The sequence below is a fragment of the Hemibagrus wyckioides genome, linkage group LG10, assembly GCF_019097595.1.
Source record: "Hemibagrus wyckioides isolate EC202008001 linkage group LG10, SWU_Hwy_1.0, whole genome shotgun sequence".
Taxonomy (NCBI): Eukaryota; Metazoa; Chordata; class Actinopteri; order Siluriformes; family Bagridae; genus Hemibagrus; species Hemibagrus wyckioides.
The window spans coordinates 2,220,001-2,245,088 of NC_080719.1; the positions used below are offsets into that span (position 1 = coordinate 2,220,001).

The following is a 25,088-nucleotide window of genomic DNA, read 5'->3' on the forward strand; positions in this document are numbered from 1 at the left end:
TGTAAATTTTGCTGCAATGTTAGAGGAACGTTCTAATGAAACGTTACAGGTTACTACAAGGTTCTAAGCGGTTTCAAGTGATTTAAACTTCATTAGATTGTTAGATGAAAGTTCTCTGAAACATAATGTCTTACAAGAATATTCACAAGATATTTCAAATGACGTGAATGTTATTAGAATGTAAGAGGAGCGTTCTCTGAAACCTTACAGGTTACCACAAGGTTTTCTGAGAGATTTCAAGTGATTTAAAGTTTACTGGAACATTATGAGAGCGTTCTCTCAAACAAGAAGATCCCTGAGAGATTTCAAATCAGAAATCTTACTGGAATGTTAAAGGAACGTTCTTATAAAAACGTTACCGGTTATTAACGGGTTTCTGAGAGGCTTAAATTAATTAAAAATTAACATTTTTAAGGTACCTTGTCTCAAGCATGCTAACTTACCACAAGGTTTTGGAAACTATTTAAAGGTTACTAGAACGTTAAAGGAATGTTCTAATGAACAACAAACATTACAGGTTACCACAAGATGTAAATGTTATTAAATATTACAGGACCGTTCTGAGAAACATAACAAGGTGCCACAAAGTTTCTGAGAGGTTTAAAGTTATTTAAATGTTACTAAAACATTAGAGAAACATTCAAAGGATACAAAACTGGTTACAACAAGATTCCCAAGAGATTTCAGGTCATGTAACTTTTATTAAATATTACAGGAACGTTCTTTGAAGCATCACAAGGTTTCTGAGAGGTTTTAAATTACTTAAAGGTTACCACAACGCTAGGGAATGTTTCCTGGACTATAATGTAAAGCACAACCTGCTTGCTACATATCTGTATGGGAAAATGTCAGGAAAAATATAAAAAACTAGAACTTTTTGTTCTCAGAACATTTCAGGAAACCAACAGCAAACGTTTCGAGAACATTCTGGAAACCAATAAGACTATTAAAGCACTAAATTTTTGGCAGAAGTGTGTGGGGGGATGTCAGATCACTTGATGATTGACAGTGGTGTTGCTATGCCAACGGAAATGACCTGAGTTAAGTTGTCTTTATTTGTCACATATACATTACAGCAATTCTTTCTTCACATATCCCACCCTTGGAGGTTGTGGTCAAAGTGCAGGTTCAGCCATGATGCAGTGCCCCTGGAGCAGGGTGGGTTGGGGGCCTTGCTCAAGGGCCCCAACAGTGGCAGCTTGGTGCTGCTGGGGCTTGAACCCTGATCTTCCGGTCAACGACCCAGAGCCTTAACCACTTGAGCTACCACCACCACCCCTAGTTAGTTTTGTAGATACTACAAAACTAAAGAAACTGGATATTAAACTCTCTTTATCCACTTTACATGTAATTATTCTGTAACTCTTATGAATGATTCTGATAAACACCCCCGTCTCTGAGGTTTATAAACTCTAACGAGTTCTCGGTGTGTATCCTCCCGCTTGTACAGGAACACTGTGTTAATTCACCACGCCAGATTTCTGCTGAAAAGCCTTAAAACAAAGCGAGCTAACAGTGTGAGACGGCCGCGCTCGCTGCTTTCCCAGGCATCATTATTATGAAAGAGAAAAACAAAGAGGTTGTTTGTCTTGAACCAAGCTGCTTTCTGGCTTATCTACGATAAATGAGTGATGGATGCTGGACCACATGTTTCCTCTCTCCTGAGGATGAAAGTCATATACTGAAGAGAGACGAAGCTAAGTGAGACGAGAAAGGACAAGTTCAGCAGCTTAGCAGCACAGAGAGAGAGAGAGGGAGAGACAGAGAGAGAGAGAGAGAGAGAGAGAGAGAATTACATGGTGAGAAAAAAAAATCAAGCTGAAAAAATGTAAACATGTCTTGAAATGCTACACAGCGATAAAACCTCCATTAAGCTATCGCTCGAGGAATTCAGATCTAAGACATAACCCCAGGTTTAAGTGCTTTACGGAAGGAAGTGGGCGGAGTTTGAGTAAAACTGTTATTGGTTAATAATACCTTAGTCCTTACTAATTACTAAGTGTGAAGAGACGCTTCTTATTCAGAGACAATTATAAGACATATACAGATAAAATTCCGTTTTAAATGGAATTAAACTTCTAACTAACTAACAAAACTTTTAAACGAATAAACTTCTCCATGAGCATAGCAGACGAGTGCTTGGTCAGCTTATCCTCCAAACATGAGCTGGATTTCCTTTACAGGAGATGTTATTTTATTAATTTAACTCCAGTGTAATAAATATAAACTGCACACACACACACACAGAATTGCATGACCTCAGTTTAGTATCTCATATCCACATGAACCGTGTCCACAATTAATTAATTTTAAAATAATAATTAAAAAAATAATTTTATTAATAAATGAATAAGTTAAGAAATAATAATGATGATGATGATGATAATAATAATAATAATAATAATAATAATTATTATTATTATTATTTTATTTTTTTATTATTATACTTCTAAGTACTAGGTCTGAAGTGACACTTCTTATTCAGAGAAACATAAAAATATACATAAAAATAAAATTCTGTATAAACTTCCCTAAGTGTAGCACAATAGCGCGTGATCAGCTTATCCTCCAAACATTGCTATTCTGTGGTATGTGCTGCTAAAGGGTGGAAGCCATCATCATCATCATCATCAACCTCATCGTCATCATTATTTTCATCATCCTCATCGTGTCATCTTTTTTAGCTTTGAATTGTTATTTGTTTTTATGTTACACTCTATTACAGTCAATGTGAATCACTTAAACTGCACCAGTGTTCATCCTGATGAAGGAATAGAAACAGACGTTTTCACTCAGTATAAATAAACGAGTGATGGTCTGTCTGTGAGTCTGATCTAAAACCAGTCTGTCGGCTCTCGGTGTGTTTTAGACATTTGTTTTTTCCCTCTGTTGGAGAAACTTACACAGAATTTCACTGGTTGAAGATGAAATCTGAGCTGCTTTTTAGATGAACAAGAGAGAGCAGAAATGGGTTCGAGATCAACATTTACTTTGAAGATACAAACATTTCTAAGGAAAAAAATAACAGTTTTGGGGTTGGTTTTTTGGATCTTTTCTATAAATATAATCACCCCTAGTAGGCTAAAAAACAGAAATCCTTCTGAAACACTACACATTCTTCTCAAAGTCCTGAGTGTCTACTTTCATATGAGATTCATATGAACCTCCAGTGTGGAGTGGAACATGACAAAGACGCTCAATCATCAACATGGACACAACAAAAACAGGAGGAAATTACATTTTTTGTGCTCAGGGGAAACGAGTTTATTGCATGTTGTTGTGTTTAAATCAAAACCCCATAATGAAACCTTCTAAACCAGAAGAATCTGGCAACCTTGTGAACCTTAAGAAGGTGAATCTAACAGTGTGAGCGCTGAGAAAATCCACTTTTTTTGTGCAACCTGATTCTGAAAAATATCCGACTCCAACCCAACAAATCCACGTCTCAGAGGAGGAAAGCAGGCCTCCGAGTCCGAGTCTGAATCAGAACCCCAGCTGGCGAGTGATGTGGTGTTGAGGAGGAAAAGGGGGGCGCCAAGATTTTCGCACCCAGTGCTCTGCACTCGGCCCAGCTGCCCTCCGGAATAACAACAACATGGGAAAAAAACGTCAGAGAAGAAACGTCGCTGGCTAAATGACCGCGCTCGAGATCACTCCAGGTACAGGTCTTCACGCTCATGATTTTCGGAGATAAAGAACAGACAGGAAGTGAGTTTCCAGAAATCTACAGCACTGAGATGTTTGTTCTACATCTTACTCCTGACAGCCAGAAACCTAAAAGAAACACGTCTTCTGTGAGAACCTGTCATTAATTCGCTGATGAGGTAGAAACGGCAGATTAAATTCTCCATGGAAACCGGGTTCTTGCTCTTTTCATGGATTCAAAGCGGACTTGACAGCTCCGGAGCGCAGAATACAGCCAGTCAGATTTGCTCTTTTTCAGTAAGTGACAGGATTAAAATAGGAGCCGTGAATTTGCATACTTTTTTTTGCAGAGTATTTTTGTGCAATTGTACAATAACAGCCTTGTTTCTTGACGAGACAAAAAAAAGTAGAAGATTTCTGGACGGGTAAAGCATGCGAGAAAGCAGGACTCGACAAAGCAAAAAAATTAATAAATAAATAATTCTACCTAGTATAATTTCCACCTTATACACTATATTGGCAAATGTTTTGAATCATTGAGTTCAGGTGTTGTTTTTCAGGGGTTGGACTCGGCCCCTTAGTTCCAGTGAAAGGAACTCTTAATGCTTCAGCTTCATACCAAGACATTTTGGATGCTACATTTTCATGCTTTGGGGATGACCGCTTCCTGTTCCAACATGACTGCACACCAGTGACCAAAGCAAGGTCCATAAAGACATGGATGAGTGAGTTTGGTGTGGAGGAACTTGACCGGCCTGCACAGAGTCCTGACCTCAACCCCATAGAACACCTTTGGGATGAATTAGAGCGGAGACTGTGAGCCAGACCTTCTCGTCATCACAACATCAGTGCCTGACCTCACAAATGTGCTTCTAGAGGAATGGTCAAGTTCCTCCACACTAGACTTGCAGGAGTTTGAAGTGAATGACCCAATTTGCATATTTACACATATTTGCATAAATCTCATGTGTTCAAAAATCCATTTACAAACATGTGTCTAAGCACGATGTCTGGTTCAGTGAGAGGAAAATGGATCATCATTGAATGAATCAGAAATGAATCAGGTGGTGAAAGAATGAGTCATGTTGCAAATGATTCTGAATCAATACAGAAAAAAAATCTCTCCATACCATATGTACCTGTAAGTGTCTCTCCCTGTGAGCAGCCGTGATGTTTCTCAGAAGCTTTCTTCACACTTCGTCTGTGTATCTGCGAAGGAGACCAGAGCAGACGCTGTTCAGTGGCCGGTTTATTAGGTATATCATATATAAATAACATCTGTTCAGCGGTGATGGTGTGCAACTGCCAGATGGGGTAGAGGGGTGCCAATACTTTCTACTCAGCAACAGATGGACTGGTATGTAGGTGTAGACACAAATCTGGTGATTATTTTTCTTATACCAACACATCCACAAGCGTTAAAGAATATCAACACATATTTTTTATCCGTTTGTAATTACGCAGCTTCCGAGCCCCTGAGAACGAGCCGTTACTATGGAAACCATAAGGTATTAGAAGGAGAGCATGTTATTAATGTATATAAAGCTGTACGACTGTCACAGCTGCTGTTATGGATAATAAATCAACGTCTTTTCTTCTGACCAATCACAGCTCAGGATCGACCGGCGCTGTGGTTTATATGTACCGTACATAAATGCAGGTCGATAAACGTTCTGCTCTTCCTCCGAAGACTCTCCTTGTCTTCCTGTCAGCGTAACTGTCTGAACGCAGGACTTCGAGGAAAGGTCACGACGTGCTTCCTTCACGTTATTGACATCACATAACCTTTAAAACAGCAGAGAGAAAGTGAAGCCACCATAACAATCACAGTGGGGTTCAAATCCGCGCAAATCTCCGAAAGCATAAGGATCGGATATTCGCTAATTAGTTAAATTATTAATGAATCGCTCGTTTATTACGCAGAAATCAGTCCTCTACACACGATCACGCTTCTCCCTCGAGTTCACGTGTGTCCAAGGTTGAAAGCACACATGTGGCTCTGGCGCTCATTGGCCACAACTCAGGGTTCACACAGGGTACTCCCACAAAGCCCATCATCAGTTTCCATGGCAACAATCAGAAGGCGGGAAAATGAAGAACCAATCATAATGTATATATATATATATATGTAAAGAGAGAAGCATATAAAATGTGAAAAGAGCGTAGCAGAGTGGATGGAAGAGCAGGACAATGAAGTGCTTGGTGGAGTGATGATCCGAGGAAGAAGAGGAGGCGCTGAACCGGTTTTATTCGTATTAACCGAGTCAGCAGTCTGAACATATTCATCGCTCTACTCAGTGCCGCTGAGCATGAAATGAGAATCCAAGCTCTTTTTAATAAGCAGTGCGACTCTACAGGGGGATATCTGATACGCATGGCAATGTGTGTGCTTTTTATTTACACTGTCTTTCAATAAAGGTGCAACACTTACACACACACACACACACACACACACACACACACACACACACATACACAGCCCTTGGATGTTTCTATGCATAGGATATAGAGAGCAAGAGAGAGAAAGTTTGAGAGAGAGACAAAGAGAGAGAGAGAGAGAGAGAGAGCAGGGGGAAGAGTGAGAGAGAGCAGTGGGGAGAGAGGGAGAGACAAAGAGAGAGAGAGAGAGAGAGAGAGAGCAGGGGGAAGAGTGAGAGAGAGCAGTGGGGAGAGAGGGAGAGAAAAGAGAGGGAGCAGGAGAGAGAATAATGGAGGGAGAGAGAGAGAGAGAGAGAGAGAGACAGAATGATGGAGAAAGAAGAGAGAGAGAAAGAGAGGGAGAGAGAGAGAGAGAGAGAGAGAGAGACAGAATGATGGAGAAAGAGTAGAAAGTGAATAATGGAGAAAGAAGAAAGAGAATAATGGAGAGAGCTAGAGACAGAATGATGGAGAAAGAGTGAGAGAGTGAATAATGAAGAGAGAGCGTGAGCAGGGGGAGGGATAGAGAAAAAAGAGAGAGAGAGAGAGAGAGAGAGAGATTATACTTTTTTTTACAATACATTGTATTTTTTTAAACAACATTTATATTGTAATATTGTAAAATTATTTAAATTCTACAAGTCTAAATGACTCATGAAATGATTCAGTTCTATTCTACTTTAATTCTATTGCATTTTTAACAACATCCATTGTAACAAAGCGGCTTTACAGGAAGGGTTACGAGGGAAAACTCCGGTAGATGTAATGATTCCTGATGATTTTGGAGCTTGGGATTTCCTGTAGTGGAAAAGAATCATGTTTTGCGTGAAGGTTTGCTGAACTCCGGCCTCGACTCCGGCTCCAGCTGCTGAGATACAGAGTGACATGTCCTGCAGGAGGAAAAAGCCACGCCGGGGGTCGACACGCCAGCACACACACTCCACACACACTCAGCAGAGCGGTCAGTTACAGAAATTGCTCTGTTTACACAACTCATCACTTCCTCGAACCTCAACGCCAGTCATGTGACCTCATGTCCTTAAAGTCCCAGCACATGTTCTTTACCTCGAGCTGTAACTAATGTGGATGTAGTGAAAGGTTCTGACAGTGAGGAGTGTGTGTCTGGACCGAGCGAGTGTAGAATATAAAGAATAAACATCTGTGTGTCACTCTGTGATAGAAAAATAATCAATAACATCATGTGGAGTGAGAGTTAATAACATGAAGCTGATCATTTTCCTCTAACAGCACACCCTGTAGTGGTTTATTCCTCTTACACTACAGCAATTTCATCATAAACTCTTAAAACCTATCCTTTTAGAGCTACATCACTTAGATTACAGCAACTGGAATCAGTCATTCTCTAACAACCCTCTCTTCTCTTCTCTTCTCTTCACTTCATTTTTTCTTATTTTCTTTTCTCCTATATTCTCCTCTCTTCTCTTCTTTTCTCCTCACCTTTCATATCCTTTCTTCTCTTCTCTTTTCTTCTCTTCTCCTATCCTCTCATCTTCTCTTCTCCTCTCTTCTTCTCCTCTCATCTCTTCTCTCCTTTTCTTTTTTCCTCTTCTCTTCTCCTTATTTCTCTTCTCTTTTCTTCTCCTCACCTTTCCTCTCCTTTCTTCTCTTCTCTTCTCTTCTCTTCTCTTCTCTTCTCTTCTCTTCTCTTCTCTTCTCTTCTCTTCTCTTCTCTTCTCTCCTTACATAAACATTAAACAAACCTCTCCTTACAAAATAAACGATTATTATTTTGTTATCTGCTTTACAGCTATTACGTGCTTTAAACTGAAATATATTAGCCTTCATTTTGAATAAAGGTAAAAACTTTCCACATATCGTGACGTGAACTTCGTCTCATATCATCGTTGCTTGTCCGTATTGTGCAGCGATAAAAAACGCTACCAGGCTACCAGAAAGAAAAAGTAATAACGTTTTGAGAGTGTTCGTGTTGATGGCCCCAGACGGCTCAGCTGTATGTAGCTGTAATTTCTTTCACATGGATGATTCATTAGACAGAAGGGACGTCAGTCATCGATGTGGGTCAGCGTGCGTCGCGTCCACAAACTCCCACGCAGCCAGCCGGTTCAACCAGACCTCAATCTGGAGCACAAACCCTCTCCAGTGTTAATCAGACACCGCTAATCAGAACCCATCAAAGACACGGCTGCTGTGCTTGCGTCCATCCCCGTGCTGATAATCAATACAGAGTGACAGAAGTTACACCCACGGTCAGTCGTCACGTATGTTGCTGAGTGAGTCGCACTGTAACTACACGCTGAATCAGGGAACTGAACAAGGAAAAATGTGGGCAGAGCTTGAAATAACCGAGACCACTGATTGGTCAAACACAATGGTCACAGAGTCGTGATGATAATCTGAATTTATTCAGCGTTCCTCGTTTACACAATGAATGTTGTCCTACATCTTGCTCCTGCGTTTGTGTAAATATGAAATGTGACTGATTCGCACCTAATTTACCCTTTTCTGTAATCTGAATCCAGATAATTGTTATTTCTATAGACGAGACAGATTCTTCCACCTTTTTGTGTTCGTTTAGCTCACTGTGGTGTATGCTTTGCCTTTTATGGAGTTTTGTGGGCGTCACTAAATGCAAATGAGCTGTGAAGTGAATGTGCTTTGAACTTATTATTATATGTTTTTTATTGGTTTTCATTTATGTACACATTATAATAGCCTATCTGTGCTTACTGATTCAATCCACCCATACAAGTGAATCAGTTTAATGAGTCACTGAGTTTATTACGACATTAAACTGATTCACTTGAATGAGAGATGACTGAATCAGTTATTGAAGTAACTCACTGATTCAACTGAAAGAGAGGAGTGAATCAGTAAGAGAATTGACTCAATGATTTACTTTACCAAGAGAGGAGTGAATCAGTTATTTAAGTGGCTTACAGATTCACTCAAATGAGATTGGAGTGAAACAGTAAAAGAAATGACTCACTGATTCACTTGAAAGAGAGCAGGGAATCAGTGAAAGAACTGACTCAATGATTCACTTTAACAAGAGATGAGTGAATCAGTTACGCAAGTGACTCACTGATTCACTTAAAAACGAGAGGAGTAAATGAGTGAGAGGAGTGAATCACTGAGAGAAGTGACTCACTGAAGAAAAAGGAAAAGAAAAGACAGTACAGCTCCACTATCATGCTACTAGCTACTAGCATGATAGTGGTAGGCCTTATTAAAGCTTTCACTTCCTCTTTCTTTACACTTGATTCTGAAGTCCCTAGTTTTCTCTTTCTGTTACAGCATTACACAAATCACATGCCTTGGCTAAGAAGCACATGATCCTTGGAATGAAAAACAAAGGATCCTCACTTAAAAGTCAACATCTGAACACCAAAATCCAGCTGTTCCTTCATTTTGTGAATTTGGGATTTCCAGTATTCCGTCCTCCATCATGTCCATCACACCTTGTACTTAAATATAAAGAAACACCACCAACAACGATGGACCAAATGGAGCCACTGGGTTTAGGGTAATGATACGTTTCTACCTTTGACTTCACAGACAGTAGAGTTGTTGGCGCAGGAACAGACAACAACCTGGATTAGTGTAGATGTTTACATTTATACACTGACTTAGAGGCAGGAAGCTAGAAAAAAATCGTCTTCATCTTCATCAAATAGCTTCAAGAGGGGATTTTAACACAAAGTCTTTTAAAAGTATGTGCACAAGCATTATTAATATAATATTATTACATCATAGACAGACCAAACATCTAAACTCCTGAAAATGAAAAAGTGAAAGAATTCATCATGATTCATCGAGTCGTTCAGGAGTCGATTCATTTGAATCATTTGTTTAGATTCACTCAGCTGCTCAGAGTCATTTGAGTCAGGCTGATTCATAAAAATTGTACATATTATTATATTTTTATTATATATTACGTATGTCTGAGTTCAGATAATGTTAAATATCCACAGCTGCTTGTATGACTCATTAAAACTCAGTGAGTCATTAAACTGATTCGCTTGACTGATTAGAATGAGTTAAGGAGTCAAGCAGATTAGGTTCAGTTCACACAAAATTACAACTATGATTCATACCATTTATAAAACACAGATTAAACATAACATAAAATAAATTTTTGTTTAATGTAGTGAAAATGTAATGCTTTGGATTTCAAGTATTCATTTTACGAAGCCTGTCTGTGGCGAGTGAACAACAGGAACGATTCAGTGCATGAAGAGTCATTGATACTGATTCATTCAAGTCCAGACACAAGAACTGTCCCAATAACATGTGTAATATAGATACAGGTATATAGGTTCCTAAATCAAGGTCAACCTGCTGTTCTGCTTTGGGTCACTAAACGAAACCTGCTGTTCAGTCACTGGACGATTCAGACCAGGCGTTGAAGCCGGTTTGATTCGGCAGCTTTTCAGAGAGCGTGTGTGTGTGATTTCTAACGCACCCAATACTCCATAAACCAAAACAGCTATCATAACAGGGCTAACTTTATTCATGGATGTTCTAAGAAATGTAATGTATCTACAAACGGATAAAAATAAATTTATTTAACTTTAATTCATTTTTAAACGACATCAAATTGTTTTAGTATAAAGGGAATAAATAACTTCTGGTTATAGGAGAATAATCAGCTTCTGAGTAGTTAGAGTAACTCTGTTTCATCACACCATGTCGTTGATTATTTTACTAAAACAGAACAATACTGGGAGTTTTATTCACAGTTCTAGTAAAAAGATCGAGTTATAAAAGATAATTGATGATAACATGGTGTTAATAAATAAATATTAAATTATTATATCACCAGGTTGAATTTAATAGTAATTTCTATTATTATTCCATTATTTTTTATGCATAATAATAATAATAATAATAATAATAATAATAAATATTATTTTTGTTTTTTTTTATTATTATATTATTATTACTTTATATTTTTAAAATATTATTATAATAATCCTCCAGTTAAACCATCCTCACAACATGTGTGTGAAATATACGGGTTTGAACTTCAGTGTCTACCAGCATGCTCTACTGAAACCCTGCTATCCTCTTACACACACACACACACACACGTCATACTCTAGAGCTTTGTTAGCATTTCTTACCACAAAATACCTGTATGACAGCTGAGATTTATTCAAATGAGAGAAAGGTTAGCTGGTGGATCTGCAGCACATTACTTCAGCTGGTGTTACTCAGTATTAATGTGAAGCTCAGTGTGAAGTTCACTCCAACATTTCAACCTTCATAGTGTTTTATATTGATATTCCCACCATTAGGATTTTACATTTGCAAAAATTAATCCAAATTATAGCTGCTATAATTATAGAAGATAATTATAGATATAATAGATATTATAGATATAATTATAGAATTATAGAAGATGAACTTTACTGTACTGCTTGTCCTACACAGGGTTCGAGGAGAAGCTCTGGTCTATAGTTCTAGCCTCTGTAGTCCATCTCAGGGCATGAACAGAGTGGTGGAAAAACCCAGAGGAAAACTGGTGTACCCCGAGGAAAACACAAGGAACATGGAGAACATGGGAACAAGGTGGGATTCAAACCCCAAACCATGGAGATGTGAGACACACCTAAGCATCTGACACCATATCTAAACCAATGTGACACACACTGGATGAATAAAGTGACAAAAGTAAATGTTAGATAGATGTATGGCTTCAGCGGAACCTAAGCTTTAACTTTTTTTAACCAAAAAGGACATACTGGTTCTTTAAATTTATCAAATTAAATCTGTGACAAAATTGTGGTTTCTGGGGACCAAGTGATTACGGGGACATTTTTGGTCCATTCTCTCAAAAGGGGTATATAGGTGTATAAACACACACACACACACACACACACACACACACACACGTACACGTGAATGGTTTTATCCATTAAAAATGAGCAACAGAATCAGGAACGTGTTCAGAAACACAAATATGTTCTATACACTCTGGGAATAAAGCTCAGCGCCCAGTGTGTGTGTGTGTGTGTGTGCGCGTGTGTGTGTATACTAACATTCAGCTGCACTTCCCACAGCTTCAGGACGCAACTAATTCACCTCCTTCTATAACGTCTATATGCTGACTTCCATTAGCGCTGGTATAAATCACTTCATTAGCTCTGAACACTGGGACAACACAACCACAACAATCAATAGCTATTACGCTTACGCTGACCCGCAATCTAGATTTATGCCGCGGCTATCATTTATTTTCTCTTCGCCGCGCTGAAGAAGGAGCGCAGACGATGAAGCAGCGAGGAACTCGACAAGGAGCTACAAGTTACAAATGTTTCTTGTAAAATTTCCATACACTGACTACAGTAGTGTTAAATAAGAAAATAATCATTAAAATACTTCAAAATCGTATTCTTTCTGCATAAACAGTTTAACGTAACTCTTCTCCCTGAACTCGAGCACCCCTATGGAATATTTGGAACATTCCAAGTCGCATGATCAATGAGAAACTCCTTCACACTTTCTGAAGATCACGAGAAGAAGAAATTCGAAGGAGAAAAACGTTCTTTTTTTAATTATTTATTTTATTAGAGGATGTTTTTAATGGACGTCCCTGTGCCCTAAACTACAGATTTAAAGTGAATGTTTTAATTTAAAAAAATAAATAAAATTTTGAAGCGAATCATTAAAATATCTGCAATGTCCTGATGTCATTAGCATATTTCTAAATTAATTTTAAATTCTAATTTTAGACTGCTAATTCTATGTTGAGAAGCACAACCCATAAGATTAATTAATTAAATTAATGAATTTAATAAATTAATTAAATAAATTAATTTACTTCAAGTAAATAATTAGAACGAACATTCTCATGCCATTACCATGGATATTAATTAGTCGCATTTTGTATATTTGCTAAAAATGTAAATTTGAATTTAAAAAAAATCTAATAAATCAAAAGAATTTCATTAGAAATGCTTTGCTAATGCTATGCTAAAAAAATAAAAAACAAAATAAAATTTACGTATCTAAGACCAAAATAATAAACAGAAACCACATTTGGCGTCATTGCTAATTCTTTACTAAAATAATAAATAAATAAATAAATAAATAAATAAATAAATAAAACAATGCTCAATCCTGTTACACATTTACAACCAATAAATAGTTTTGTAAAAAATAAAATAAAAAAATAGTTTAATTTTAATTTCGCTCTCAAATTTTTAGTGTACAACTATGTATGTTAAAGGTTGCCAGATTTGGATGAACTCAGGAATCAGAAATGTACGAGACAAACATGAGCTGTTTCAAAATTCGTTTCCATTTTGCATTTGCAAGTTCAGGCTCTGGGAAGATGAAGCAGAAGCTTTACCCTGTGCCATTTTCACAGCTGGATCCACAGCAGCCGAGAAAAATCTGTAGGAGACTTGTGGTGAATTCATCTGTCTCTCAGTGTGGGTCTGATACTGAGCTCATGACATGTTTTTATCTCGTCCGTCTTCTTATTTCATCACAGAGAGAGAGAGAGAGAGACAGAGACAGAGAGACAGAGGCAGAAATAGAGAGAAAGAGACAGACAGAGAGAGAGAGAGAGAGAGACAGACAGACAGGCAGGCATAGAGAGAGAGAGAATGAGAGAAAGGGATACAGAGACAAAAAGAGATAGAGAGAGAGACAGACAAAAAGAGAGATAGAGAGAGAGAGACAGACAGGCAGAGAGAGAGAGAGAGAGAGAGACAGACAGACAGACAGACAGAGAGAGACTGTGACAGATAGAGATTCAGACAGACAGACAGACAGAAAGACAGAGAGAGACAGAGAGAGAGAGAGACAGACAGACAGACAGACAGATAGAGAGAGAGAGAGAAAGAGAGAGACCAGGCTTCGATTTCTCTCCATGTTCCATTTAATGATAATGGCTCATTGGTCATCGATCAATAAACCGAACTGCAGATGACCCACATTCCTACATGCGTGACGCATTCCAGCTGCTTTTAACGAACAGATCGAAATCTAGTACAGAACAAACCGGGGCAGCGTGATCCACCACTGTGAAGTCCATCACGAGATGTTCTGACCTCAGGCAGGTCCATTCACCTATTTTCACTCTAATTATCCGGGCTAATGTTACTGCTTCCTGTATTTAAGTCTGGTTCTGTGGTTCTGCTGTTGTCATAGTAACAAAAAAAACCCTGTTTATTCGATCATAAAAAAGTGCACCTGTAGTGCGAGACAAGGATGTGAGGCACCTTTTACCACTGCGCTCTAAAGCTTTTGCTCTGTGTTTAACCAGTTGGTGGACAGAAAGCCTGAAGAAGATTCCAGAAGGCTGAGTGCAAATGGCTGGATTCACTAACCGCTACCATGGTAATCAAGCTTGAGTTATGCTTGCTGTGAAGCTACTTATCAAATACAAATCAGTTCATTCTGTGCGGGAAACACACAGCTAGTCTGGATTAGCCTAGCTAGCAACAAACCATCAACAGGTATGAGGTCATTTTTACACTTTTTTAAACAGCACCCCAGGAGATGGTGCCAGCTTGGCAGTGCTGGGGCTTGAGCTATTTCTAACACAAATTCTGTTATGTTTTTTGGGGGCAGTGGTAGCTCGAGTGGTTAAGGCGCCAGGTTCAAGCCCCAGCTCCACCAAGCTACCACTGCAGGGCAAGGCCCTTAACCCGTCCCTACTCCAAGGGGCACTGTATCATAGCTGCCCATTCGAAGAAAAACTCCCTGAGACGATACGAAGAAGAAACCATCATGAAATCTTCTCTATAGTCAGTCAGTCAGTCGTTACTTTTCTGGGTAAACCCCTCCCTCTTGACAACAAGCCCGCCCACTACATTTACACTGCTGAATCTCCAGCTGTTCTGTCGTTAACTTTTTCCCACGTCGACTGCTGGATTGATTAGCGCATTTAAAAAAATATATAAAACCATCAATTCAGATTTCTCCCAAATCCCACAATGCAACTGCTCACTCCAAAAGCTCGTGAGGTCACGGCTCCATCATTACAGAGCGTAAAGTCTATTGTACATGCACGTTTACAGCCTGCCAAAGTGCAAAACAGCCATCTGCGAGCTATAAAATATTTAGTACAGCTAAAAGAGTATCAAAGACATTTCGCAGCTGATCCGGATCAAGGCCTTGCACAGCTCATGATGAAATGCAGAGCAATCACGAAAGCGCTGGAAAGGTTAGGCAGCAAAACAGTGCCGAGCTTTCTGGATTGACCGCAATCCTCCAAATCTGCAGCGGGAGACAGACCCCAGAGACACCTCCAGGCCTTCTGGGCCGAAGCCAAGGCTGAAAATCGGTCCCAACACCCGGAGAGCTTCGCTTTTAAAACACTGCATCATTGTGGCTTCTCCTTTCCAAAAAGCCTGCTGTTTCGTGGTTCCTCATGTAAACAACTGGGAGAAAAAACACAAAGAACCTCCCCACGAATACTTTCAAATCTAAACACCGAGTTCTCTGTCAGCGAGTGAGGAAGAGCAGAGACTGGAGCTAATCCGATTAAACCTTTTACTCCACCTGAAAGCTGTACACGATTAGCCATATACGATGATACATTTATACACTGTGTTGCCAAAATTTTTGGGACACCCCTCCAAATAATTAAATTCAGGGGTTGTTTTTCAGGGGTTGGGCTCGGGCCCTTAGTTCCAGTGAAAGGAACTCTTAATTACCAAGACATTTTGGACAATTTCATGCTCCCAACATTGTGAGAACATGACTGCACACCAGTGCAAGGTCCATAAAGACATGGATGAACGAGTTTGGTGTGGAGGAACTTCACTGAGTCCTGACCTCAACCCCAATGAACACCTTTGGGATGAATTAGAGCGGAGGCCAGGCCTTTTTGTCCAACATCAGTGCCTGACCTCACAAATGTGCTTCTAGAGGAATGGTCAAAAATTCCCATAAACACACTCCTAAACCTTGTGGAAAGCCTTCCCAGAAGAGTTGAAGCTGTTATAGCTGCAAAGGGTGGGACAACTCCATATTACATTCATGTGCATGTAAAGGCAGATGTCCCAAAACTTTTGCCAATATAGTGTACATCGATACACAATGAGGAAAAACACGAACATCTCTTCCTTCTTCCTTCTGATGGTTTAGAAAAGTTCACACTGTGCACATTTCTCTGTCTCTAATTCATCTGGGATGCGAGCTTCACAAACAGCCATTATCATAATGATTTCTAATTAATCTCTTGAGAGATAATGAGGCTACATTTCACGCACCGCTGTGCGCCAAAAGGCTACGATCTTTTCACATCGACTGTCTGCACCAGAAACATGAGGACATATACTTCTTTTTTGTCCAAATTTCATCAGATTTTCTTTAAAGTGCACACAAAGTTCAGAGCTGTAATCAGATCAGGTGAGAACAACTATAACGAATTTCACAGGGTTTAAAGACAAAACAGAATGAAGTAGTGACAATCGGAACGATATTGTCGCCATGGTTACGGAGATCACTGCGAATGTCAGAGTAATCACAGATATACCAATAAAAACTAGACAACAGTGAACCTGAAACAGGAAATCGGACCAGAAAGCAGGACGAAGGATAATTTGGTTCAAACCTCATAGCGATAATTGGTGCGATATCGTTGTCATGGTTAAGCAAATCAGACAAGAAAAGGATTTTCACATTTTCTACAGTGGCTGAGAAGCGCAAAACACAATGACAAACCCGAAAACACAAGGAGAATTCAGACAAAGTGGGAAAGGTAGCTATAGTTTGTGAATGGAATTCTTCCGTCTGATTGGACGAGACATCTGTCACTCAGGATTAAACTCAGGTTTATTTTTCAAATGTGCAACTTTAAATCTTTCAAAGAAAATAACAAATAGACTTCATTCAGCGCTACTTTGAGGAAGGAGCTTCAAATGGTGTGATACTGGATATACTGTTGGATAGTGTATCCTGGAGTAAAGATTAGTTTGAGATTTCTAAAAACACACCAGGTATATTTGGAAGAGTAAACTATTCCAGATTGAAGGATGTAAGGAGCGCTATAAGAGCAGAGCTGTGTTCATACACACACCAATCCACTTTCTACTGCTGCAGATACTGCTGGACATCCGGTATGTCCTGAGAGACGTCCAGTCAGAAGGAAGAATTCCATTCACAAACTATACTATAGACTTTTCCGGTTTGTCTGATTGGTCCTTGTGTTTTCTAAGTTGTTATTTGTTAAGCATTTCTCGGCCACCGTACTTTTCTGGAAATATTTTTTTAAAAAGAAGAAGAAGAAGTAGACTAGAGGAAACCACCTTGGGTTCTATATAATCCCCTTCCTTTTGTGAGTGTATAAATAAACACAAGGTACCGTATGGTAATGAACTTCAAGCTCAAGCTCCTGTTGATTCTTGAGAGAAAAGAAAAAGAAAACAAAAGGGTTGTGTCGTTTGCACACCAGATGAAAAGGCGAGACAGATGGGACTGCAGCTTGTCCCCAGACATTTCACAAGTTCCCCGCCCCAAACCTCGGCTACACGCCAGGGCGGAGCTGTGCGAATGTTACACACGGCGCTTTTTCACGTCGTCTCTTTCACGTTCCTAATTAGCCACCACTCCACACCATGCCGTGCAGTGAGCTCCGGCTCCTGACTCGAGTCTGAAAGCAGCCGGGAGCAGAGACACCTGTGGGCTTTATCTGCTCTCCTGCCCCATACTGAGCTCTCACAAAGCCGTACACACGCCTCTGAGCTCCTTCCTCACGGGCCTGCTCTGCATTTATAACACTGGAGACGGGCTACAACCGAGCAGCTATTCATCCCGGCCGAAGAGAGACCATTAGCGATTGCAGGCAGGTGGAGCTCGGGACAATGGAGCTCTCTAATAGAGCCTCAGTTCTGAGGCTCCGAGGCGGACCAGGAACCTTTTGTGTCCAAGATCAAAACGTATAAAGCTGTTTTTTTAATGCAATCACTGAAAACCAGTTTGTGTGTGTGTGTGTGTGTGTGTATGTGTGTGTATGTGTGTGTGTGTGTGTGTGTCTGCATGTGTGAGGCCCAAAACCAACAAACTAAATTTAAAAAATATCAGAAATTTGCAAACTGTAAAAATAAAATCTGAAACAGAAATCACTTCAGATTTTTATTTCTTGTTAAATAAATATTTTTTAAAATACTTTTTCTATCTACAAGGTTCCAGAGTTCTAGAGTGGGAATAATAATTAATTGTGTTTATTTGTCATTTGTAAGTTCTGTGTTGTTGTGTAGTGTAAGGACGGGAGAATGGTATGTGCCATTTTTTATTCATGCTGCGGCTTTCTTTCCACTTGGTACGTTCCACTGCAACAGTAAAGCTGAAGAGATCTCCCAATAAGAAATGGTTAAAAATAAATAAATAAGATATACATAAAATGCTTTAATTTATTAAAATTAACCAAATCCTTAAAAATGTGTCTAATTTAGTGTGTCAGTCTTTTTTCTTAGATGTCATGGTATTTTGATATTTTAATATTATTATTATTATTAATTATTTATGCTTTCTGCAAACTGTCTAATATCTAATCGTTTGATGTAAAAAATTTTCTCATAATTTTTTTCACTGATAAAAATGTTCAGTTCCCTGTTTTTTGGTTTTTTTTTTAAATAAAAATATTATTCTAATCTCTATCAACTGAAATTATCAAACCTACTGAATAAAGCAAAATCAAACCGGTTGTATTTTTTATTTAATTTAATTTTTTTAACCCTGCTGAGCTTTAAATCTACACTGAAACGAATAGTGTATCATGTACAGAAGTATCTTGGAGAATCAGTGATATTTGTCAGTATCAGTAGCAGATAAACGACTGACAGCCGAGACGTTATATTTCTGGATTTCAGCCTCTAGCAGTCACGAGTCTTCACTTCGTAAATAAACTAATTTACCAAGTGTAATTATCTCTTTCTAAGCCGTCGTTGGTTCAGGTGTGGATTCTGTGTGGAAGGCTGACGGTGTCTTGTGACACGAAATCGGCTTGCGTATTGGAGAGTCGACACTTTTTCACCCCAGAGTCAATACGGTTAATCTGTTTAATCACAGAAGGGAGAAATGAGCTCTGTCTTCTCCTCACACACACACACACACTTCAGTAATCCGGCTAACTCCAAGTCCCTCCCGTCACCTGGCAATCAGCTCTCGGCTTTCTCCTTTTTTAAGCAGTTTCTCCGGCTCATAGTTAAAGCCTGAGGATGAGCAGCAGCAGAAATGAAGACGGAAACTCGTTCGGCTGTGAAAGGGATTTTCCTGACTGTTTTTCCCCCCTGTAAATGATGAGCAGATTGTTGGCAGCAGGTTTACACACACACACATACATGGCCAAGTTTCAGACCCAGGGTCAGCACGAATGCGCACACCCTGAACTATCTGAGTCTCGGATCTCCAACACCGAGTCTGTTTCCTCGTGATAAACCCGGGAACCTTTGCTGTTCAGAGTTTCCTTAACAAATGAGGAGATTGTTGTCCAAGACAGGAGGCCATTAACTCGAGCCTGGAGCTTGACAAGAGCACGTAACCAGGAAAGCAAAAAAAATCAAGTCATGAAGGTCGCAGCTCAAGGCAAAGTGTGCTTTAAGGTAAGAAAAAAAACCCAAAAGTACACAATTTAAATAATTACCTCATTCGGGTCTTTTGTTTTGCGTTACAGTAATTCAAACTCTCCTGTTTTTCCGTCTGAAACTCAATTCTATAAAATGAAGGAATTGGGGCGGAGCTATGTGAGACCTTAATTTGTGATGTCACAAAATCGTCTCCAGGGCTTACCACCAATCATGTTCCATATGCAAATTAGACTAGGGCAACATTGGAGTTCCCAAACTCTATAATCCACTGACACAGCGAGCAGGTTATCTAGCTAACCGAACAAACATTATCAGCAAAGGATAGCTGATAGCTGGTTGCTATGGTAACATCATATTTGAACAAGTTTGGCAGCTGTTAAATAAATTTGTGAGATAATTCCAATGTATATTTCTGTAAAATCTAACTCATGCAATGGCGCTAGCAATCCAAGCTAGCTTACTAGCAGTTGACTAGCCGGCTAGCTACAAGTTAGCAAATCTTTGGGATAATAGGACGGGTTTATACTTCTGTGTTAAAGCGTATTTGTGGGTCTATGCAAAACGTTTTAACATAAAGTCCACTGATGTAATCAAGAGCTAATCAGATGTTTTGTCCATCAACAAGCCTACAGGTCAGTGCTTACTGGCTGACATGGAAAGGGGGCGTGTCCGACTCAGCTCCATAACCAGAACATTCTAGGAGCATGTTGCAGGAAATATGGACTACACAAAATCCAAAACAACAGCAGAGCTAACAGAATGGAGCAGTTAGAGAAACGTTTAGCAGAAAAAAGGGGCTGATGAGAATGGGCGTTTCCTAATTTGCATATTCATGTTTCATTGTTTTGTTTTATTTTTAATAACAAGTGAAAGTACAGATGTCCTCACGAGTCATTTACACTATAATCAGTGGGTTAAAATAAGTGAATTAAAGTAATGTAATTGAAGGACTTTAACTGAACCCCCAACGAGATGAAAGTCTAAGACACGTTATAACACGCGCATAACAACTTAAAGTCATCTTACACTACAAAGCAATAAGTATGATAATACATGAAATAAATAAATAATGGATTATTTGTTATTCCTGGTTAGAATTGGTGGCAGGGCGCTGACTTCCGCCGCTCATGTGCCTTGAGAAGCAAATATTTTCAACATTTACGCACACTGATTATTTTTCTCGAATCAAACTGCGAATTAATCATAATCCCTCCAGCTCTACAACCCAGAGCCAGCAGCAGTGGTCAGATTCACATTTCCACTGACAACAAACCTGAACAACAAAAGCTGAGAAGAGAAAACTGCTCTGCTGCGACACTCAGTTCGGCTTCAACACACTGGCGCAGAATAAATAAGACGCGTTTCTGCGTAACTCGCGCAGACTTTGTTTGTGTTTGTTGTTTTTGTTTACGCACTCACTTTAACCTAAACTCTTCGTTTTTCTGTCGAAAAGTTCAGCTTCAGATTTTTTTCTCCCTCAGTCCGTTTGTGTGTGTGTGTGGTGTTTGGTGGAAGTGAAGAGAAAGTGCTCCGTGTTCCACTCACCATGTGCTTTTAATCCTCTTCAGGTTCTGCAGGAAAAGAAGCCGCTTCCACAACGCACAGGAGACGCGGAGGAGACGCGGAGGAACCGAGCGACTTAAACGGCGTGAAAATGCGGCGACTGCGTAAACACACTGAGGCTCCTGATCATCTCACGGATACTGCAAGCTCAGCCGTGTGTGTGTGTGTGTGTGTGTGTGAGAGAGAGAGAGAGAGAGAGAGAGAGAGATTCAGTGGGCGGGGACGCATCCGATCATACACATATGGTCATGTTTCAGTGAGGAGTGGTCCATAAAAATTCACAGATTCTCCCACAAAGGTTGTTTACTTTCAGGAGCAAGCTTCTTAAAATGTACATTTCACAGATAATAATAATAATAATAATAATAATAATAATACTAGGATTTGTGGCTATATGTTCAACTTTTTTTCAGTTAAATTTCTACTGAAAAAAGTATTATTATTTTTTGAAATAATATTTTAATATTTTTTAAATTAATTATTTTACTCTTTTTGGATTCTGTTAAAATAATGTATTGTATATTATTGTATTGTATATTGTGTAATCATTGTATTTATTTGTTTTTTTATTTAAAATAATCTTAAACTGAATTAGTTTTTTCTTTTTCATTCCCTTCATTTCATTTTTGACGTGTCCCTGGGGGCGGGGCTTATTTCAGCACTGTGACGCAGAAGTGTGCTCTGAAGGATTTATGTAATTACGACATTATGGGTGGGGCTTATTTAATTCCCAAATTGACGGTGTGGATTATTTAATCTCCACACTAGGCGGCGGGGCTTATATCTAGTAAGAGATCACAGAAAAAGCTAAGTAGTGATGGGAAATAAACAATCAATCAATCAATAAATAAATAAAGTGTGATGTGTCATTATGGTTTAAGAAAAATATGAGAAATGTTATAATATTTATTTATTTATTTATTTGTCTATTTATTATTTATTATTTAGAGTTACATTTAACATTGTGGAACATCCTCAAAACAAGTTTCCTCAAATTATAGCAGTTATAAACAATCATTCCCTCACCAGTCTCTCTTTTATCGCTCTCTTAAAGTGTTATAAGCAGCTTATAACACGTTAGAATAAAAAAGGAAAAACAACACAGTTTATTACACTTGTTAGAGTAACAACTCCTCTGAAAACTTAAAATTACAGCTTTACTGCTTCTGTACATGTTAACCTCATGGTACATCTCCTCATTTTTAAATGTTTATGATTAATGCATCTGCAAATGAGCGAGCTGTTGCTATAGAAATCATAACGCATTATTAGAAAGATCATTTTAATATAAACACACAGGGATCTGAATGATTCTAAAAAATAATAAGGGGTGGAGATGTGTAGATAGTATAGATAGTGCGTAGCTGTGTGTGTTTGCATGTGTGTGCGTGCGTGCATGTGTGTGTGTGTGTGTGCATCTGCGTGTGTGTGTGCATGTGCGTGTGTGTGTTTGTGCATGTGTATGAGTAGTTAAAGATAAGACGATTGTACTAGAAGTGGTGTCCATTTTAATGATGCATTTAAATACTTCATGACCTCCACCAATCAGCAGCATCAGTGTATCATATGGAATGAAGCCTAATCGTAGCTCTGTTCAGATTTTTTAAATTGAAATCCATCTGATGTTTTCTGATCTCGGATTCTGAAAGTCTAGACATGGGAAGGAGAAGAATGTACTGAGTGATGGACAGCATGTGCAGCTGAATTCCCTGCCTGGATATTTACTAATCACATCATTATGACATGTCCATAGAGATAGAACAACACGTGTGTGTGTGTGTGTGTGTGCTTGACCAGTGTATTAACCGTAGCATTCAGTGAGAGCTCCATGCTTCCTGCAGTTACTTTAATTGACTGATCTGGGCTCTAAGAGGGTCCGGGGAGAGCTGCATGAATAATGCCTACAGGCAAGGTGACCCAACCTGGATCATTAGACGTTCTGCTTTGGGACCTGAAAGTGGTATTTATAGACACAGCTACAGGTGAATTACTTGACTTTCCTTTCTTGCTGTCACAGGGCACTTTCAGCCACGGGACCTGCTTTATATTCCGACAGCAGAAACGCCTGTTACTGCCACGTCCATCCGAGAGAGCAAAATTGGCCATGCTGTCTGTCTGAGATGGGCATCACTCTCTCTCTCTCTCTCTCTCTCTCTCTCTCTGTCACTTTCTACGAGCTCATGTGTGCGGAAGAGGGTGGATAGCACTTTACTAAGAGTGTATTAAACCTTTAGCTAGCCAGTGGGCAGGACCAAGAGGGCGGGACCAAATTCAGGAGGAAATCCCCATTATGAAGAGTAAAGCAAGCTGAAGAGAGAGTGCTGAAGGATTTTTCAAGATTCCCAAAATGAAACACGGAAATTTCTAGCACAGATATTTCTAATTTCTGGATTCTTATTATTATGTACAGAATATTAATGCACACTATTGCATTTCTATAGTAACAGCCCATTAAAAACATTCCACATGTAAAAAGTATGCACTCTTTTATCTGAGAGGTGATGTTTATTTAGCGTTGATGGAAGGAGTCTCCAGTGTCAGCAGTGTAGCTTTAAGGAGTTTGTTCATTAGGGTGTTTCTTTAAACATAACTAGAGAGTGTATAAGTGTTATAAGTGAAATAAAACAGCAGGACATGGTGTTAAAGGGAAATAATCAACTTCGCTATGGTAACAGTAAGTCCGCTTCATTATTCCGCCCTGTTGTTGTTGTTATTTTCCCATAACATCACCACATGCTGTGGTTTATTCGCTCCTCAAATCCTTACGGCATTCAGGTAATCCGCTCCTGTTTTCTCTCTCTCTCTCTCTCTCTCTCTCTCGCTCTCTCTCTTTCTATCTCTCTCTCTATCTCTTTCTCCCCTGCTGTGTTTTATTCGCTCTTTAAACCCTTACGGTATTCAGGTAATCTGCTCTTGTTTTCTCTCTCTCTCTCTCTCTCTCTCTCTCTCTCTCTCTCTCTCTGTCGCTTTCTCTTTCTAACCCCCCCCTATGTCGATCTCTCTTTCTAACTACCCCCCCCCTCTCTTTCTCTTTCTATCTCTCTCCCTCCCCTGCTGTGTTTTATTCGCTCCTCAAACCCTTACGGCATTCAGGTAATCTGCTCCTGTTTCCTCCGTCCTCCCCCCCCCTCTCTGCCTCTCTCTCTCTCTCTCTCTCTCTCTCTCCACTAATGGATAAACCAAGAGCCTGAGCAGTTGCCTCATTAAATCAGCAAACCAAAGAGAAGGAGCATGAAGGAATCCTGGTGACAGCTGGAGTCAGTGGCCGGCTGCAAGCCCAGTCTCCGCCCACGGCCCTGCTTCACCCTCCATCCTGACACAGGCACCGGGAAGGAACACACTCACGTCCACTTTTACTTCCTTTATGGAAAATTGTGTCCGTGCCAGGAATACAGCCTGCATGTTTATGATAATAGCGTTCCATGTTCTGCTAAATTTATAAATTTAACACTTAATACACGCATTTCAATTGCAGTTCACGGAACTCAGCTTGAGAAGATAATTGCATCAGCGTTGCTCAGTGGTCAGTAATACAATTATAATTATCTCATTTTTCCCATTGACAGCACAAGAAACACAGATAATAAACCCAAACAATGGCTGTTTCAGACACACACACACACACAGACACACACACGCGTGCGCATTCATTCAGCTTGCTCAGCCATTTTTGCTCAGCACGGCAATCTAACTTTATATTATTATCTTTTTTTTCCCCAAGAAGACCCATTTTCCCCCTGAGGCGATCACAAAGGTCTCTCCTCATTGTTAATTCTGTCCATTCAGGAGAAATAAACATCTGCGCCCCCCCGAAAAACCAGGAGGGAAGTTTACTCTAGAGTTATATCATCCACCATGATGTTCATTTACCAGCACAGATCCAGCATGAAGTTTATCAGAGTTTATCCCTAGATTTTTCTAATCTATAGAATA

At 39.4% G+C, this 25,088-nt stretch overlaps 1 protein-coding gene across 3 annotated transcripts in view; it reads right to left on the reverse strand.

Moving 5' to 3' along the window:
- tspan18a (tetraspanin 18a) overlaps window positions 1–21,326 on the reverse strand; it is a 33,506-nt gene extending 12,180 nt beyond the window's left edge. The window contains exons 1-2 of one of the 3 annotated variants that reach the window (XM_058401394.1): window positions 21,138–21,326; window positions 4,785–4,854 (exon numbers count right to left, since the gene is read on the reverse strand). Coding sequence is in view for 2 of the 3 variants with exons in the window: in XM_058401392.1 (XP_058257375.1) it covers window positions 4,776–4,778 (3 nt within the window). In the remaining variant the exon portion in view is untranslated. Of the gene's footprint in view, window positions 1–4,775; window positions 4,855–21,137 lie in introns of all 3 variants that reach the window. The other 2 variants (XM_058401392.1, XM_058401393.1) reach the window with 2 other exon arrangements.
- Between the last annotated feature and the right edge of the window lie 3,762 nt (window positions 21,327–25,088).